This window comes from Hirundo rustica, chromosome 9 (genome assembly GCF_015227805.2).
Source record: "Hirundo rustica isolate bHirRus1 chromosome 9, bHirRus1.pri.v3, whole genome shotgun sequence".
In the NCBI taxonomy this organism is placed as follows: domain Eukaryota; kingdom Metazoa; phylum Chordata; class Aves; order Passeriformes; family Hirundinidae; genus Hirundo; species Hirundo rustica.
Window position 1 is genome coordinate 18,199,727 of NC_053458.1, and position 19,116 is coordinate 18,218,842.

The window sequence follows — 19,116 nt, forward strand, 5'->3', positions numbered from 1 at the left end:
TTACCTCACCCTAACCACGACTGGCCTCAAGGCAAAAGCACGTGAGCTGAAGTGCAGGGCTGAGAGACAGAACTCAGCTTTAGACCTGATACAATTTTTGACATTAATTTTCTTCAGATGGAGAAAATTCCTAACCAGAGTAATATGGTCTAACCACATTTTCTGGCCTTTAACAAAGATAGACTGTGTTAGCAAGTAGTTGTATTACTGTTATTTTTCACAGAGAGCCTTCTCCACAAGTCCTACTGCCTGGAAGAGTTTTCCCAAATACTTCATCCTACTCTGGCTTTCTTAGTTTTAAAGTCTGATCCTAAAGCATGTATTTTCTCCCTTGCTTCTGCTATCCTCTCTCCAATTATCCATTACTTAACTTTGTGGTAAATATGTTTCTATTATTTCATACAATCTCTGAATGGTTGTGGTTGGAAGGACACCTGGGGACTACCTTGTCCAACATCCCTGCTCAAAGCAGAATCAGCCACAGCAGGTTTGCTCAGGGCTCTGTCCACTTCAACAGAGATTTTATAAGTTCCTTCCTGGCTTGCTCTTCCTGTAACACACATATTGCTTATTCAGAGATAAGCAACTAAATTACCAGGCTTCCTGAACCTGCCTTTAATTCACCTTTTTTGCAAATGGTGCTTTATTGTTACATGTTAGTGTTTCGTACACTGTTCTAGCTAAACAAAGGGACTTTACTGTTTTTCCTGCAGTTATCCTGAAAAGAAACAGACAACATAACTAATGGCTTCAAATTCAAGCTTCCTGGGAACCTCCCAACTCTGGTATCGATTATGAAATAATGTATATTCATGCATGCTCAAGGAATATATGAGGATGGTCAATCTTCATAAAGAATCAACACTACTCCTCAGATACAAAGCCCATAAATTTTCTGACAGCATAGGTAAAGAAAAAAGAGAAAATATACAATCGTGGTTCAAAATAACACTGTGATGTGCTCAAAATTCATCTTGAATAATGTCTTAGTGAAGTGCAATTTATATCAGTTGGGATCCAGACCTTTATTCTCTAAATGTATCATGTACATTTCAGTCCAGGAAAAATATATAAGAAACTTCCACACTGGAAGATTACAGTAAAGAAGAAAATAGATTTAAACAAATGAAAACTTACCATGATTTAGGAAAAAAAAGTCACTTTTAAAGAGGTATTTTAGTGAGAAGAAGATGGCAGCTTGACTATCATGTATGGGAAAATAGCCCACAGGTAAGTGTATGGATAGAACAGGAGTGAAGCTTCAATACCGGCACAGTCATCCAATAAGAAAATACTGGAACTGTCTTTGCTCTCAGGATAGGCATAGAAAATTAAAAGTTAGTCCTGCAATAATTGTGAGTTACCCTGAATATAACTATTATACAGTTAAATCCATTCACTTATCAAAAAGAAACTAATGGTAACTGAGGCCTGGAAGAGACCAGCAGCCTATATTGCTTCTGCACAGGATCATAAAGTCACTGTTAGAGAAGAGCAAAGGCTTACAATCCCCAAACTAAATAAATCACTAAGATTATTTAATTGAAATTTTTACTTCATTCATGGAATATCAAAAGAAAGCTGAATTGCGAGAAAATGTGAGTAGCAGGAAGTTGCATGAATTGGGCTGATTCTGTTTGGATCTCTAAAGACTTGCAAGGAACGGTTCTAGGAAGACTGACTGTATTTCCTAACAGGTTCTACTACAGCTATCCTTAGTTAGGCTTTGACCGGTCATGTTTATAGAAACTAACCTGACACAGCTGCAGGCAACAATTTTTGAGATGAACCTATGCCTCATATAGTGGGAGGAATATGTTAAGAGGCAGGAGATATTTAGGCAACTAATAATGGAAAGTTTCCAGCATAAGAGCAGCCAAGAAGCTTCTGTAAATAACTCTCAGTATTGAACATAAGGCATTTCTGCTGAAGAGTCCTGGAGTCTGGATCTCACGCCTGACTTGACCACGTGCCAGAGCTTGCAGTGACTGGAGTTTCAGGGCACATATCAGCCCCATCTGTTCACTTAGCCTTTTGCCTGGAGTAGGTTGGGATACAAGTAGCATGCTGTTCAAACACTGCATTCTGCAAGTAGTCAGGATGGTCGGTTTGAGTTACATTCCTTGACATTGTTTTGGATTAGTTGAGAAATCCTATGGAATAGTTTTATTTTGACTGACTGACTGCATCACTTACAGATCCCGGTGCTGAGATAGTCGGTAATTCTGGAAATGGCTACCTACTCATTAAATGAAACACAAACAGTATCAATGCATTTTTTAAAAATTTCATATTTACTTGATTCAGACACTCAGTTCACAGGATGTTTGCCTGCTTTAGAATCTCACAGCAGAGAGAAAGTAAAGTGGAGTGTAAGGGAATTTTTTCATTTGCTTTTGGAAGTTTCCAGAATACAGCTCAGCCGCAAACTGAGTGAACTGCTGAGCTGCTCATGCGCACACACATGAGCACAAAGGCAGGCGCACGTGCACACACCTGTGCCTATAAACAATAGGGTAATACAACCCTTCTCTCATCCTTCTCTAAACAACTTCTTTTAAAACAGAAGCCACTAAAATTCCTACCAGGTCCAAATACTGGTGAAGTAAATTGCCAGATTACAGCATTTTGCACCACAGCAACCAGATTTTACAAGGGCTGCACATTCAAATAAATGCCCTTGGGCAATCCATTCATCTAACAGCTGGAAAGGTGACACTTGCCATTTGGAAACTTTCCTGTGAAGATTGCTGTAAGGCTTTCCCATTAGCTTCCTGGTGAGACTGTAAGGTTGAATAAGCTGCCTTGAAACCTGCAAAGGGTAACAGAAATGCTCTAATATCACAAGTCTGCTTGATTTAAAATTCTAATTCTCATGCCATGACTATTCAGATTTTTTCCAAAGTATTAAATACATTCCGAGGGGAGGAGGGGGGCAGCTTTAAGGAGGAGGCAATATGATAAAGTAGGATTTTATAAATGATGCCTGCATTTCTACGAGGTTGAATAAGGAGACAAAAACGAGGAGATACCTTCTCTCCCCTACCACAGTCACCCAAAATCACTGTGCATTGAGAAATTAAGCAAGCAGGTCAGGGATTAAAGATGTTTCACACTCAGCATTTTCATAGGGTCTAAGAAGGCAGGACACAAACAGTGCTTTAAAACAAGTGCGAAAAAATATGCACAGATACTAACAACAAGCTTTCAGTTGAAGTATTTTTAGGAAGTGAAATCAGACCCCAACAGCATGAAATTGCACAAACATGCAATCAGAGAGGCTTTGAGCAGATGGATGGGGGAGAAAGACATTGAGCTGTTACAGTCCCAACTTCAGTTGTTCAAATCTCTTTATGTGGGAGAATGAATCATGTATCATGTTTCTTAAAAGTTCCCTGCACTACGAACACACTTTTTGTCAGCTGGTTCTCCAGGCTGTCTCTCTGTCTTGGGAGGTTTCTTTTCAGCTCCTCTAGACTTTGTGCTCTTCTACTAGAAAAATTAGAACAGAATCAGCAACATGCAAGGAGAATCAAAAGGAAACATGTGACTACCACGTTTTTCAAGTCTGTATGTCTAACATTTCTCAGGTAAATTCTCCTTTGCATTATTTGCCTCTACTTTTATTTTTTGTCAGGCTCTTGCATCCTGTTCATCAGTCTCATCAGAGCAAACGGGTTCCAGTGTAGATAACCTGAGAGTTCTGTAAACTGTTAGTAAACGAAAAATGTCTTCCCCAGGTAACAACATTGGCAGTAGTTAATTTTTACTTTAGTACTTGCTCTACTGGAAGACTTTCCTTTTTAATTCTTTACAGAGCTCACTCCTTTTCCCCAATTACCCAATTAGCGCTTCTGCTCACAGTGTCTGTTGTGCAGGGAGGCTTACTACCCTTGAGTGGAATTCAGAGCTGGGGCCAAGAAAATGTTTCTTGAATTTTAGTGTTAAGATAAGAAAGCTGAGTTCATCTACCCAGATGCTAATACATGACCCAAGATGAATGAATCTGTTACAATGTTTTAATCACCAGATAATCTAGACATTAAGTTTCTCAAAATTTGTATAATTAATCAAAACTACAATGAAATTATTTTTAGAAGTATCTAAAAGCAGATTAAAACTGGGAAAGAGAAAAATACTTTTGAAGAAGTCACCTGGATATATCTGTGCATGTACCAGGAAGCTTGTTTGCCATCATTCACGGATTCCACTGTAGTGTTGGCAATGCCACCAACGTCACCCCCAGCAAACACCCAGGGCTCGCTTGTTTGCATAGTTTCTGGGTCTACTTCAGGGAGACCCCATCTGTTAAACTTGATAGGTGCCATGGCCTCTCTGACTGTAATTAAACAAATGATAAATGTGTTACTAAAAGAAAGAAAAAACTGTTGCTAAAATCTGTCAAATATATGCCGATAACAATGAGAAAATTTAACGTTGAGGAAGTATCTCTCATTAAAGTCAAGGCCACCCTGACTTAATATTCAAACTCAGAACATCCTGGAAGAAAGGTTCACTTCAAAACTTGTTACACACATTAAGAATAAAACCATAAAACCACAATCAATATTCAAGAAGACAATGTATTTTGTATCTTTTTCACTACCATTTCTGATTATTTTTTAGAGCATGCATTAAGAGATCTTAATATTTTTGATGCTGTTAGAAAACAGCATATATAGGCATTTTGCACATGAAATATTATTTTTCTCCAAATATTGTAGATGTGAAAATAAAAAAATATTTTTATACTGCATGGCATTATATGTATGTCATTGAATACACATAATGCTCAGAAAAATATTCTCTTAGCATTTATAAATTACTATACTCACAAGACACTTCAAAGTAGCTTCATTAAGAGAATAATATTTTCAATAAATATTTTCAGCAAATTTTGATGGCTTCTATCAAAATAGGGGGTGCTTTGTCCGCAGTAACCGAACATTCTGCAACAAAATGCAGCTTCAAATTGCCATGTCCCTCAGGGATATACCACTGGCAGATGCAGATTGCCAAGGTCAATTAAACTGATGTAGTTGCACTGTCATAAATGTAAAAGAGAAACCTGGCAGTTTAAGACAAAGATTTCTCCAATACACAGGGCAAAGTCATGGTATTGTCCCCAGCACACACCTCAGTACAGAGCAAGCTTCAAACACAGCTTTCCCACACATCACAGTGATGGGATTTTCATCCAAGGCTCTGTGTCTCCTTTCACCTCCAAATCATACATTAGAAGTGTATTTCAAAGTGAAGGCTATGTATAATCAGGGGCAAAACAATTAAACCGGAAGCAAAGCACAAACATTCTCACCTATTTGTCCCACCTATGCCCTCCTCCTCAACCATGGCATTTACAAACACATCCAGAGGACTCAAATTCCAAGGAACTTGTTCAGAAGCCCGAGTCAGAGAAGACAGTTCTAAGCTGAAAGACTGTAGCAGATTTTCTACCAGAAGTATTTAATCTGTCTGCAAGACCTATTTCTTGCACAGTCTCTTCCACCTGGCATATACATGTGGTTTAAGCTGACAAAAATAATATTTGAGTAGCAACAAACTCAAAAACTTAAGAACTTATTTCCTGTAAAAATATCTAAATTACTGGAAGATCAAATGGAACACAACTTCAGACTAAAGACATTTTTCATTTGGAAAGAGGGGTTTGGTTTATTTGGGTTTGGGCTTTTTCTGTTTGTGTGGGCTTTTTTAAAGGAAAGAGATGGCTGATAGCATTTTTATCAAAAATCCTTCAGAAATCAATACATTAACTTTCTCTTTGTGCCTCAGACTCTGTACTTCAAGAAAGCTTTAGATCATCTTATATTTGTCATATATAGGAAAACTTATTGCATGCAGTGGTACCATCTCAGCATGTGGTTTAGACAACTCTCACAAGTTAAATATGTACAGGCTTGTAAAGACATGTTTGGAAAAAAACAGAGGAAAACTCAGTACTGCAGGATTTAATAGATGACTTCTGTCTGAGACAGGACTGAACCACAGTAAAGGTGTCTGAGGACAAAATGCTGTTGAAAATGTAGTTTTCCAAAAGAAATGATGTAAAACTGGAAGTTTTGACTACTTATTTCATCTTGTGGAAAAATAGGGTATTACCTCTGTTATCCTGTATCTATTACATTTCTCAAATATCTTTGAATTGCTTTGTTCTAAAATAGCTGTCTGGACATAATTATACCAAAAGCTTTCTGAGTGTGAAGAATGCCCAACATATCTTCACCTGAAACATCTCTGGGGATTTGTCTGCCTGATCGGTATTTTTAAAATCGAGAAAGAACATTTCCCTGGTGGCAAGGACGACACAGTATCCAACTGCTATTTCTTTCTTTTTTATAATCTCCAAGATTTAGGTTCTATTAAAATAAGGGCATGATTCAAAAGCATTTTATATAAGAGCTCCTAATATCCTCACGATTTGGATCTGATAGCTGGTGTAACTGGGAGGCTGAAGGGACCACCACCAAGACCAGCTGCACAAAGATTGGGAGAACTTTTGTCTTCAGAAAGGGAAGTCCCTTCTCTGCCCCTGCAAGGGTGAGAGAGCCTTTGGCATTTGACCATGAACAAGAAGCAGACCAGATATTTAATGTTTGGTGGATGATCTGGGACAGAGATAAAGAGTATCTTCAAAAACCTTCACCCTTTCAGTTTCAGTCTTCAAAGTTTAAAACTAACATATCTTTTCTCTTGAAAATTCAAACTACAATCCTGTGTTTGTGCTGCCGTCTCCTCCCCAGCCTAGTGAGATATGTATCACTTGAAAAGATCTTTCTGGATGAAAGACAACATACAATTTAATTATTCTACTGCTATCAAGTGACGCTAACACAAATAACACCAAACAAAAGGACAGTGCTGAATATATTTTCCAAATTCACTATATTCACAGAGCAAACAAATGGAAACACAGCAGCAAATTACAGCATTTGCAAAAACAATATTAAAATATAAGTGAATACAGAAAAAATATTTTAATTAACAAAACAAATCAAATGGAAAAGATTCCTCAAATAAAGCTTTAAAAGTGAGTCTCTGTGTGACTGCCATGACTAATTATGCATCTATGTAATGTGTGTTCAATTTGGGCTTATTTAAATAGCAGAAATGCTCATTAGCTGCAGTATATCTGTGAAGCTTCAATAAACAGTTTAATGGTTTTTATGTTCAACCAATTTTGGAAGTTCCTATAATTTTAGCTTTAGTAGCTCATTAATGTTATTTTTGATATCCATCTTACAGAATTCCTTTAAAGAAAAGTAGCATTACTTCTGAAAAATACAAATATACTGTAACTTTCTTAATCTAAAATGTGTAACTACATCTGTCATATGCACTAACAGATTAACTACTGACATTGCCCAGTCTAAATGCCCAGCAAATAAAGGCACAATCCATGCTTCCAATATTCTCTACCCCACTACTGTCCTAAACAGGATTAAAAAGTGGTTTGACTGGATAAAGCTGGGTCCAGTTACAGTGGGAGAGGGTCCTGCTGCAAGCTGCTACAGACTTTGTTTTCTGTCTGTCACCAGCAAGCAGATGCATCTGATGTCTATCAACTCAAAGAGCAGAATTTCTGCCCTAAGTAAACGGGGCTTTAGAAATCATCATGAAGCCACTTTTTGGATGCTGGGAGTAGGTGACCATTTCAGAGTGTGGAACTGCTGCATCCAAACTCATTCAGTAAACCTATTTGTGAAGAAAACTCCTATTCCAAATGACTCAGCAGAAAAACTCCTGCCTATTTCAATAGGAATCTTTTGAACTTGTATAAATTTCAGTTTTATATAACAATTTTTTTACAAATCTGGTGACTCAAAGCCTGTTGGTGTGAGGCAGATGCTGCGCTAGCAGGGAGATGCCAGGGCATTCCCAGCTGGGGTATCACAGCCTCTCTTCCTCCCTTTACTCTTTCGTTAGATAGTCAAGGCTTCAGTGCTCTGAGGTCAAAGTTACTCAGTTGTCTGAGCGGGTTCTATGAAGAAACTCAACAGTCCTTCCAAGCTCCAGAACTCCCGGTTTCTGTGCCATTTGGAGTTCTATATTTGATCAAAGGAATACTAAAATCTTTTTCACTTATGAGGTCAGAGCTCTACAAACTTTTTTTTCTTTGTCCCTAGCAAATGTTTCTCAAACTGTAGAAATAAAAATTAACTATGAGTGGGTTAAAACATAAAATTGTAAACAACATGGAAAAAGTTATCTTTACTGTATGTTGAACTCTTCTAGGGGAGCAGTAAACCCAGGGTTTGCTGCTGCAGTTTCCAAGAAAGATGACAGTTGTACTAAAAGTAAAATATCTGAAAGTTGTGATGGATTCCTGGAATTATGAAATAAAGTTTTGTCCTTCAGTCACGATGCAATAGCTAGCTACTAACAACATTTTCATAAAACATATTTTGGTTCACAAATAACTTACTATTGGAATTTTTTAAAAGGCAGTACTTAGATTTTGCTTGGATATATTTTCATTTCTCTTTTTTGCTGTTCCAAGAAAATAAAATAGACATTATCATGCTAAGATTCAGTGTTCTGGTTACACGGGAATTCTTCCTCTTTATTGCTGCCTGCTAAATAGTGTCAAACTAAACTCAGGTTCACAGTCCCCTATCCTGGCTTAGTCTTTTATTCTGAACTGAATTTTGTACTGCATTTTGAGCACTGTTTTCCATACTTCCTCCATGGTTCTCCTTGGAAATTCATGAAAATAAATCAGAACAAGAGTGTTTGCTACAAAATTTTGAGTCCAAAAGTATTGTTCCCTTTGCTTAACAGAAGGAAATAGATTAGGAAAGGGTTATTCAAATTTCAGACTTTAAAACCAATGGAACTGGTGTTAAGCAGGATGTAAAGGCTGAACACAGTGTGAGGGAGCACACAGAATTGCAATTGTATATGTTGAGTAGTTGCAATTAGGAATGGTGATAGAAGATTTTTCAATAATTCACTCATACATTGTAAGCCTCAAAAAAAAAAAAAAAAAAAAAAAAAAGGTAAAAAAAAAAAAAAAGTAAAAAGCAAGAAACAAAGGAAAAGTACTAAATTCCTCTCACAGCTCTTTATTTTTGTGGGTCAGTTACGATGGCTTGAAGGCTCTGTTAAGCCTAGCAGTTAAAATAAAGCAGCTTATACTTGCAAAAATTTTTTTCTTCAAGAAGAAGCAAAACATTTTTCTTACTCCATCTGCCGTAGTTGGATTTGAACAATTTGTTGGGCTGGTTTTTTACTGGTTTCAGTAAAATGGTAACCTTCTTAAAACAGTCTAGAAGGCAACTCCCCTGTTTCATCTGTAAGCAACTCCAGGAGTACAAAATGAAACTAGGAGTCAATTTTTTAAAGTAAGTGACGCATTTATATGCTTCCCAACGGGAGGATGAATACCCACCGGAACTATTGCTTAAAAACACAATCAGCATTTTATTTCAACAAAACAAAAAAGACTAAATACCTATTGTGAGCGCATGGAATCTCAGTTGCAAATTTAATAGTTACCAAGCAAGAATAGGAAACATCTTGTTGAGGATAATAGACTAGAAAAAACTTTCTAACCTATGAGCTATTTCTGCTCAGTCACCCACACACTTATGGCTTCTTATAAAACTTTCCAACATGAGCATCAAGGCTGCCCTGAACACTTTGTTGAACTGAAGCTAACGTCTAATTTAAATCTCTCTGGTTTTGACAGTATTTTCTTTATTCTTTTATCTGTAGAACCAGCTTTTATAGGCTACAACCTGCTATCTTAGCCCATACCAATACTGCATTTGCAGTTCCCCAAGGTGCCTTACGAATTAGGTCAATTGATAGAGCTCTTTGTATGAGCAGCAATTAACATGTTTATTCAACCTGCACCTGAGTCACCCAGTCACAGAATAATTGAGATGAGAAGGGCCCTCTGGAGGTTGCCTATTCCATTCCCTTCTAAGTTAGATCAAGTTCCAAGTCAAATCAGTTTGCTCATGGCATTGTCCAGTTTTGAGTACCTCAAGTATTTTCATCTCCCTCTTTTGATGGGGAATACCCGAATATTTGCATCTCTTGAATACAGAAGTGTACTTCATTTAGAAAAACCAATCAACCACACAAACAAAAAACCACAACAAAACTAAGATGATGTTTTGGTGTTGTAGTTTTTTTTCTTTTTCATTTCTTTTTGCCATGTACACTGAAGTAGTCTGGAGTTTTGGTTGTAATCCAGCTCAATGGTGAAAAGCAAATTTGACATTCATTAAAATAGCTTAAAACCACATACTTAAAAGCAAGTGACATGGTATGCTCAAAATAAGCACTTTATGCACTCAAGTCTTAGTTTCTTTTCACTTTCACAACATTCAAAACAAATTACTTGCATTTTTTCCTTTTTATTTGATTGTTCTTCTAACAGCAGTTTCACCCAAAATACAGTGTGAAACTGAGGTGTTTTGCTCACCCCCAAAGTAAATGACTCTCTTCTCTCATGATAAGCTCACTGCATGACTGTTCCCCTCCCATTTTATGTTCCCATTTAAAAACCTCTCAACAATTAATTTAGACTGTGAATGCGCCCTAGGAAATACAAGACTGGCACAGTACTATGGCTAAGCAGCACAGTAAGTTCAATCTTTTAATTGAGGTAATTTTTAATGTGGGAGAAAACAAAATCACTTCCGTACCATGGGGTCTATGAATCACAACAAAATATATCGATTGCATAGGTTAATATTGATTCACCACATGAGATCCTAGAAAACATTCCAAAAAACCCTAAGCACAGGGTTTTAAAAACAACACCAACAAAATTTGCCAAAATTCTCTGTCAATGCCATCATCAGAATACTTACTGAATCCCTTAAAAAAAAATCTTAAATCTTCTTACTTGCTTCCTGGAGGTTAGACTGAGCCCTGAAATATGACCCACACAAATGCCAGAGTCTTTCCACAGCAATACAGCTCCAAGAGGAATGGGAGTCTGCTCTCTCCTGTGCCCTTAAGAGCAGGAGGCAGCAGCCCTGAGCAATGAGCACTGTAAATAGCTGGGTGCAGTCTAGAAACAGCCTAGGATGAAAGAAACTACCCCAAAGCATTAGTAGCACATGCAGGACAGGATTGCTCCTGGTATTCACTTCACACGTTCCTCAAAATACCTGCTGCTCCTTCTTTTTACTGTAAGAGAGGGTTTAGACTCTTCTCATGGTTGTGTCATGGTTTGCCATTCTATACAACTGGATGTTGAGCAGGGAGTGCCGAGTACATCATTCAGGTTTAGAGCCTGCTTACATCATTTTGGATTTATAATTTTCCTTGATCGCAAAGATTCACAAAAGTACATTACACTAACAAATTTGAATACCAAATTTCCTGGTCCTGTGCAATCTGAGGCACTTGTCAAGTCCTCTGTGAGAGCATCTATACCCAAAGGACCACAACAACATGTCATGGGTTAATTGGCAGGAATGCCCATGCCCTGGAGAAGCAGGCACATTGTTCACTAAGGCTTTCAGTATCTCCTAACCTAGATGACCATCTCCAAGCTAAAGACCTACTCATTTTATCAATGTGTCTTCTGCTGAGTCAGTGTTTTTAACTTCTGAGGCGCATTCAATGTATGCCTGAACTCCTAACATCTAACCTAGTGTCAGAGGAGAAGAGTCTAAGTGCTGCTCAGTTCCCATGTTCTTAACTGTATTCACGTTCATCTCTCTGCTAAATGCAGACAACTCATCCAATCTCTGAAATGTCATCAATGTGCCAATTTCTGTATCTTTAATACAGAATTAAGTACTTGCTAATTTTTTAAGACTAAACCTTGTAAAGTGCAACTAAAAAGTATCATGTAAGAGGGAAGTCAGTTCTCTTATATATGCACAAGAAATAAGTAATACCCAGACCAGCTGAACCAGAATAATGAATGTTTCAATGCCTGTTTAATTTGCTAGGTTAAAAAAAAAAGGTATTTCAGAGATCAGATCAGTTCAGTTTAAAGATGTAATATAATGAGTTTCTCTAGAGTTAATTAACGAGACCAGAAGAAATTCCCAAGAGTTTCTTTGAGATCCTACTTGCACTAAGAAGAAAAATACATGCTGAGGAACTGTACTTCCATGCTAAGTTCCAGCTCTACACAGCAATATGCAGAGAACTGACTAGTTACCAGACCACCAAGTCTTTTTCTAAAAGGTGTACTGAAGAACAAATTCCTGTAAGAGGACCAGCAGTCACAAGCTGAGTAACCTTCAGAAGATGAATGTCACAGAACTGTTAAAGGACAGGACATGGCTGCAGCTAAAAGAACAATCTGTATTTGCAGTAGTCAGGGTTACCTTTATTGTCACTTAAAATGGAGCCAAAGGCACTGATCACCACATCGGCTTTCAGACGGACAATCTGATCCTCATCTTCTTTCCAGTTTCCATCACTGTCTTGTTCAGTTCGAACAAATTCCATAGCAACAATTTGTCCACCTTTTAGAACAACTTTCCGAGGAGAGAGGAAAGGCAGAAATTCACACTTCTCTTCCTTTGCAAGTTCCATCTGTAGAGTAGATGCAATAAAATATATAACTTTAATGTGCTGCATTTTCATGAAAAAAAAAAAACCCAAACAAACCAACCAGAAAACATTTTTTAAGTCAAGACGTTACCATGAATTCTTCTATAGTAGACATCAGCTGTGTCCAGTATGCAGACAGTCTTCGTACTGTCAGCTTCACAGCCTCTCATTTATCAAACTGAATCAAGCAGTGGCAGTAGGTAAATTTTCAAGGAAAATATTTCTCCAATATATTTTCTTATTTTTCCATTACTTTGAATATGCTTAACTTCTTTGAGAGCAAAAGATTTCTCTTTTTTTTTTATATATATATATGTGTGTCTTTTAAAAAGTGGCTTCATATTAACTTAGACCAGGCCCTGATTTGTGTTTACTATGACTTTAAGATTCTATTAAATGCTGACTACCATGTACAAGCAACAGTTTTCTGAGTGACAATCCAGACTTAAGATCTTCTGAATCTCTGCTGTGGTAAAACTGCTTAAGGCAATCATCTTCAGAATCTGACTGCCTCTACTTACACAACTCATTTTATACAAATATGTATATTCCACCTGACATGATTCTATCATGGCCATTACTAAAGGAAGCTACTTTTATTTCACTTTTTTCAAGTCCCACTGCATGACTGGATGAGTACAAACATTGACAACTTTTAGAAATTTACCCAGACTTCTCAGAATGATTTTGGTTCAGATTATATCAAGAATCCGAGTACCACATGAGTCTGTGCAATGGCTTCAGTGATCTCATTGTGTTTACAGCTCTTGACTGAAGTGCAACAGAAGTAAATCATGCACCCTCTGTTACTCCCTTTACAGCTCCATTCCCCTTCTGCAAGATCTAAGGTTCCCACCTTCTTGAATCAGACAACCAAACTACCATAAAACTCATGATAAAGATGCATTAGATGGTGTGCTACTTTCAAGTACACAAAAGTATAATGTACCAAACAAATGAAAACAGAAAAAGACCACCAACATAAGAAAAAATAATCTGCAAAAAATCTCCTGTAGTACATATAAATTGAGGAAGCAGAATGATTTCAAAATGTGCAGATGACCTGATAAATGCCAAAGTGCAAAGCCAAACTAAAAACCAAATTGAATGTTGAAATATATGATGAATAACATTGCTTCACTGTCATTGGCAGTGATTCAAAACCAAAAGTAATGAAAGGAAAGGAAAGGAAAGGAAAGGAAAGGAAAGGAAAGGAAAGGAAAGGAAAGGAAAGGAAAGGAAAGGAAAGGAAAGGAAAGGAAAGGAAAGGAAAGGAAAGGAAAGGAAAGGAAAGGAAAGGAAAGGAAAGGAAAGGAAAGGAAAGGAAAGGAAAGGAAAGGAAAGGAAAGGAAAGGAAAGGAAAGGAAAGGAAAGGAAAGGAAAGGAAAGGAAAGGGGAAAGGAAGTCCCACAAGGCAATATCAGAATCACTGAGATTCCCCAAACAACCACCAGAAGGTATTATTCTAGGATTTAACCATGATCTCAAGAGCCACCTACAATACTCTAATGGCTGTTTGATTCTAAGATTGAAAATTTTAGTTCATTTCCTAACTTATAAGAAATTCTCTCCTCTGCTCGCAAATACATCTCTCTGACTTGTCAGGAAACAAGATACAACAGCGGAAAATTATTTGAATAGAGAGCATACGAAGTGAGCCCCAGATCTATAATAAGCATTCATACATTTTAAGAGCATTTTTATAAAAAAAACTCTTTAGCAGATGTCTGTTAAGTACCTATAGCACACTTTGAGGCCACATAGAAATAACTAAGATGCCTCCTCAGAAATGCTGCAGTTCGATTTTACCTCTTCTGGGACAGCCCTGATATGAGTGAATCCCTTCCTGAAGACCACAAACACACGACGAGCTCCGCAGCGCAGAGCAGATGTTGCACAGTCAAAAGCAGTGTCTCCTGCCCCGAGTACAATCACAGTTCCATGTATCGATGGCAATGGAGAGTGACAGCCACACATCCCTGAAAGATAAAAGGAAAACCCCGTTTTCAAGTAGAGAAACCATTTCTGCACGACAGCTCAAAAGGTACTTGTACTCAAAGCAGTGTAAAATTGCATCTTACAGTTTCCAAGCATGGAGTGTCACTATCAAATTATTCTGCTCCACTGAAAGACAGCTTTATTCCCCCTTTTAAGATATGCTCATATACATAATTTCATAGTCAGTACTCTAAGCAGCTGTATCTTTCTATTGAGAAAGAATTCAAATGACAACATGCTTGTAGGGTTGTGGGTCCTGTCAGGTTGAAACTAGAATTGTGAGATCTTTTTATTCAAAAAGTAAGTTTCTCTCTCATCAGATTCATTATCCTCCCAGCTAAAAAAAAAACAAACCAAAAACCAAAAAAACCCAAACCAAACAAACAAAACACAAAAAAACCCCAAACAAACAAACAAACCCACAAAAAACAAACCTAACCAGACCAAACCAAACAACCCTAAACAAAACAGAACAAAACAACAACAACAAAAGATGACCAGTTGTTGATAGTTATAGTTTTGTGTAATAGAATACCAACATCAGTCCCCTCAGATTTCTATAAAACACTGACACTGTTCTGGCTCTGACATTCTCCGAGGCTATTCATCAGCTGAACATGAAGAAAAAGAATATTGTTACAGTAATTCCTAGTTCTTCCACTGGAAGAAGATGTTTAATCTACAGCAGTTTTCTACAAATCATTTGTAAAAAGTTACATGCAGAAAATGACAACATTATGTGTTTATCATCTACAGCTTGTATTTGATGATTCAATTAAACAAGAAATAGTTCAGTAAAACTGAATTGTGTCTGTTCCCTGGATAAGACTGCACTTTATCATGTTTAAGTACAACTAACTGTTGATTAAGCAAATGGTTGTAACTTGAAAAATAATGACATAAATAATACAAAGCTATATTCTCACTGAGTCCAGGACAGTTCCAGTCAGGAGGCACTAAGCTGGCCATTTACCAATTGTACTTTAACTCAAGGATCCTACAACAGCAGATTTTCACAGGTAATTGTGGAACACAAGAGTAATTGAACTAAAAAATCCTTTTCATTTAGACATATAAGGAGAGTGAGAAACAACATCCTAATACCCCTTTTCTCTCTCCATTTGAAAAATTCTTAATGTATAGCAAATGCTGTAATTTTCCACCCCCGTGTACGTGGCTTCACATTTACTATTTATTTAATAGGATTCTTAGTCTAAAATTCTCTCTAAACTTTTCTCATTTATTTTTAGTGAACTTAATACTTCATAAAAATTGAGCAGTGGAAAAAGCACAAGCGAAGCAGGGGGCTGGCAGCTCAGAGTGCCATTAGAGTATGACTCTAGAAGGGATCAGTCAGAGCAGCCCTCTTTGCTCTTGGGTACACACCCCAAAGGCAAATTCACAGCTATGTATTTGTGAAGGGAAACCCTTTTGGAGGAAAGTATATAAATAAGTGCCATTCAGAATTAATAAGCAGGCAGAATATGTATTTTACCATGAATAAGTCTATTATGTCTATTATTTAGATAACTGTCACAGTGAAAAAAGGAGGATAGAGTAGGATGTAGTACGTGTATATTTTATTCTGAAATTCCAGGCCTTAGAGAGCCAAAGGTGGCTATAGCTACAGACAGACACTAGGAAAATTAAGTAAAAGAGACCATGTTAATTAACAGACAACACCAAAGAGCTATCTATTACTGTCAATCAGAAAAGGTTAGTTCTTCCAAGTTCATCCTTCTTCCCATTGTAGACTACACACAAAAAAACCCCCAAACATATTATCACATATGCTAGCAAATCAAGAGGGCTCCCTTGCAATATTTTGAAATATGTGGATCACAGTATACAGATCCTCATGCAGGCAGGTGACTTACAGTACACAACTGCTACATACATTCTCAGAATTCTACAAAGTATTTTTAGTCACATTGTTTCAAGAGAGGATTGTTTTGCAGAATTTAATTTTCCTTTGTTAATCTATAAATGTGTTGCACTGCATATTCTCAATCTGTTTTATTTTTAAACATCTCTATCTTCAAAAAGAAAACCCAAAAGCTCACTCTTTTCTCCCAAATCATTTAAGATTACTTTGAGCTTAAGAAAAACAGAAACAAGCATTTGATGAAAACAGCAAAGAGATGGGACAGATGGGATGCAGAATTTAACTCTGAAATATTTTGCATTAAATAGGGTAATTAACTTTACTTTTATAAGCAGAATAATCTGCCACAGAATATATATATACCTCAAAAGTGTTTAAGAAAAGTCAACTAAATAAGCAGGAAATCCCATATGATGGTAAAAGAAATTTCTGAATGCTGAAAGGAAAATCAGTTTGTAGATAAAACAAGTTCTATTAAGTCACATGTAAAAAACCACATCCTGTCCTAAGTAAAAAGAAAAACTGTACATTAATTTCTTTTTTGTCTGTGGAATCTAGACCATGAATAAATATGGCATAGAAATCACGTATTTGGGGCTTATGATTTCATATTCAGGGACACTGAAAGCATCTGAACTCCTTAGGGAGCAAATGCAGCTATTTCTATGTTCAAAGAAAGATGTGAAACCATAAAACAAGACTGCACTTGGTGCCTATGAACTGAGCACTTTCTCATTAACTCCTGTCATACTCCTGTTGTCCTGAGTCTTAGCTGTAAGCTCATTGGGTAAGGAACTAGTGCTGATTTAAATGTGTCTGTAAAATCTGCAGCACCTGACTTGGGATCAAGTAAAAGAATTTATCAACAATCTACAAATCAGCTGCTTATACGAATCACAAACACCTTTTTCAATATCATATTTTTTCAGATTGTCTTACATATATTATTTTTATCAAGATACTTTATACAAAGGAGAAGCCTATGTAATCTTTTGACTATAATTCAAAATAAAAATTATAACTTATTAGGGGAAATTATTTGACATAAGTTTAGATTTGCCTATATGATTATTCAGTTTGTAATCTCTGACCACGCTCATGAGGTTGCCACTCACCAAGAGAAAACCCTGTCCCAGACATATTCAGTGGAAGGTACTTTGTAACTGGATGTGCTGCTTTGTAGCCAGACAGTTCAACATCATAATAACTGTTAATGACTTATCGAATGTGATTACAAGAATATAGTACCACACACCTGGTTTACTTGCCATTGCTACCAAAGGTAAGAAGTCTTTAGATGTGTAGAATCCTTGATTCATTTTCAGTCCTTGGAATACACTGTCTCTGTTTGGTTCTGGCAAACCTGAAATAGATATTTTATGGCACATCAGAACTACACGACCAATATATATTTTGAATTACACACATATTCTCAAAAACATTGTCAATACAAGCACTTTTACAAACCCTTAGATGTTTGCAGTCTGCAGCTTATATAACTGGTGATTGTTTAATAGCACAGGCACTCAAAAATCAGGTTCCTCGACAATGTGCGTACTCGTATAATTCACAACAAAACAAATGCAGGGGAAGGGACCAGAGAGAACAGGGTGCGAAAGCAGATAATACAAATGAGGCAGTAATGAACAGCTTAACTGATGAGGAGAGGAGGACAAATGGCAGCGCTGTAGGTCTGATCTGTGAGTGTTTGTATGCCAGCATTTTTTTGGCCATTCTTGATCATTTTCTCAGAACCTTGAAGTTCTGATTGGCTGACATTTATTCCTAGTTATTAAAAGAACATTTTTTAGACAGACTCCATAGGATACAGACAAAGATTTATTTCACAACTATTAATAGCAACAAATACCTTTCAGTTAAAAGAAAGCAGCAAAAAGCATCTTCCAGTTACCAACATCATCTCATTCTGGTGTGAATGGTTGGACTGCACAAAAAGCCCGTCCCAGCTGACACACCAGTTAAACCATTTTATTCATGCAAATGCAATCAGGGTATTTTCAACAGTCTCAACTTTCATATTTACATCTAAAACCCCATAATATTACCAAAAGTATGCTAATTAATAATTACATTCTGAAATGGAGTAAATGTCAACCATTCTTCTAAGAACACATACTAGCACTGAGGAACCCTCAGAGCAAGCAGGAAGAACTGGAGCATGCAAAGCAATCTGTGTTCCCTCCATTCTCAGGCATGGGTGGCAGCAGAATAATATTACTCCTCTCTGAGACATACTGGTCTGGAAAACCCTAGTAACACAATTTTAGCATCTACAATAATGCAGAATTGCACATTGAGGAGCACTTTTCCAAATAGGGAAGGTTTGGGATCTTTTTATATTAATTAAGCAACAAAAATCTGTCTCATTACAGCATATGGCCAGCACTACATAACGAGAAAACTTAGTACTTTTTCATGAGTTACCTATATGAAGGAAGTTTTTCCAGCCTCTAGAACTCTGAATGAAGTTACTATAATACTAGAAAAATAAAATACATTTTTAGATTTATTAGTTTCAGTGAAACAAAACAAAATATATTCTCAGTGAATTCAAAATGCTTACAAGACACAGAAGAAAAAAAAAAAATCCTGAAATTTGATCTCTATTTATAAAGAAAACTCATGACTCAGTTGCTGAACACCTGACTTTGACACCAACA

At 36.9% G+C, this 19,116-nt stretch overlaps 1 protein-coding gene across 7 annotated transcripts in view; it reads right to left on the minus strand.

Moving 5' to 3' along the window:
* DPYD (dihydropyrimidine dehydrogenase) overlaps positions 1-19,116 on the minus strand; it is a 350,974-nt gene that overhangs the window by 163,669 nt on the left and 168,189 nt on the right. For 5 of the 7 annotated variants that reach the window (XM_040073309.1, XM_040073306.2, XM_040073310.1 and 2 more), the window contains 4 exons: positions 17,691-17,798; positions 14,362-14,531; positions 12,324-12,534; positions 4,155-4,339 (listed from right to left, as the gene is read on the minus strand). In XM_040073309.1, the coding sequence (XP_039929243.1) occupies positions 4,155-4,339; positions 12,324-12,534; positions 14,362-14,531; positions 17,691-17,798 (674 nt within the window). Of the gene's footprint in view, positions 1-2,723; positions 2,813-3,372; positions 3,490-4,154; positions 4,340-12,323; positions 12,535-14,361; positions 14,532-17,690; positions 17,799-19,116 lie in introns of those variants that run through there. The other 2 variants (XM_040073315.2, XM_040073316.2) reach the window with 2 other exon arrangements.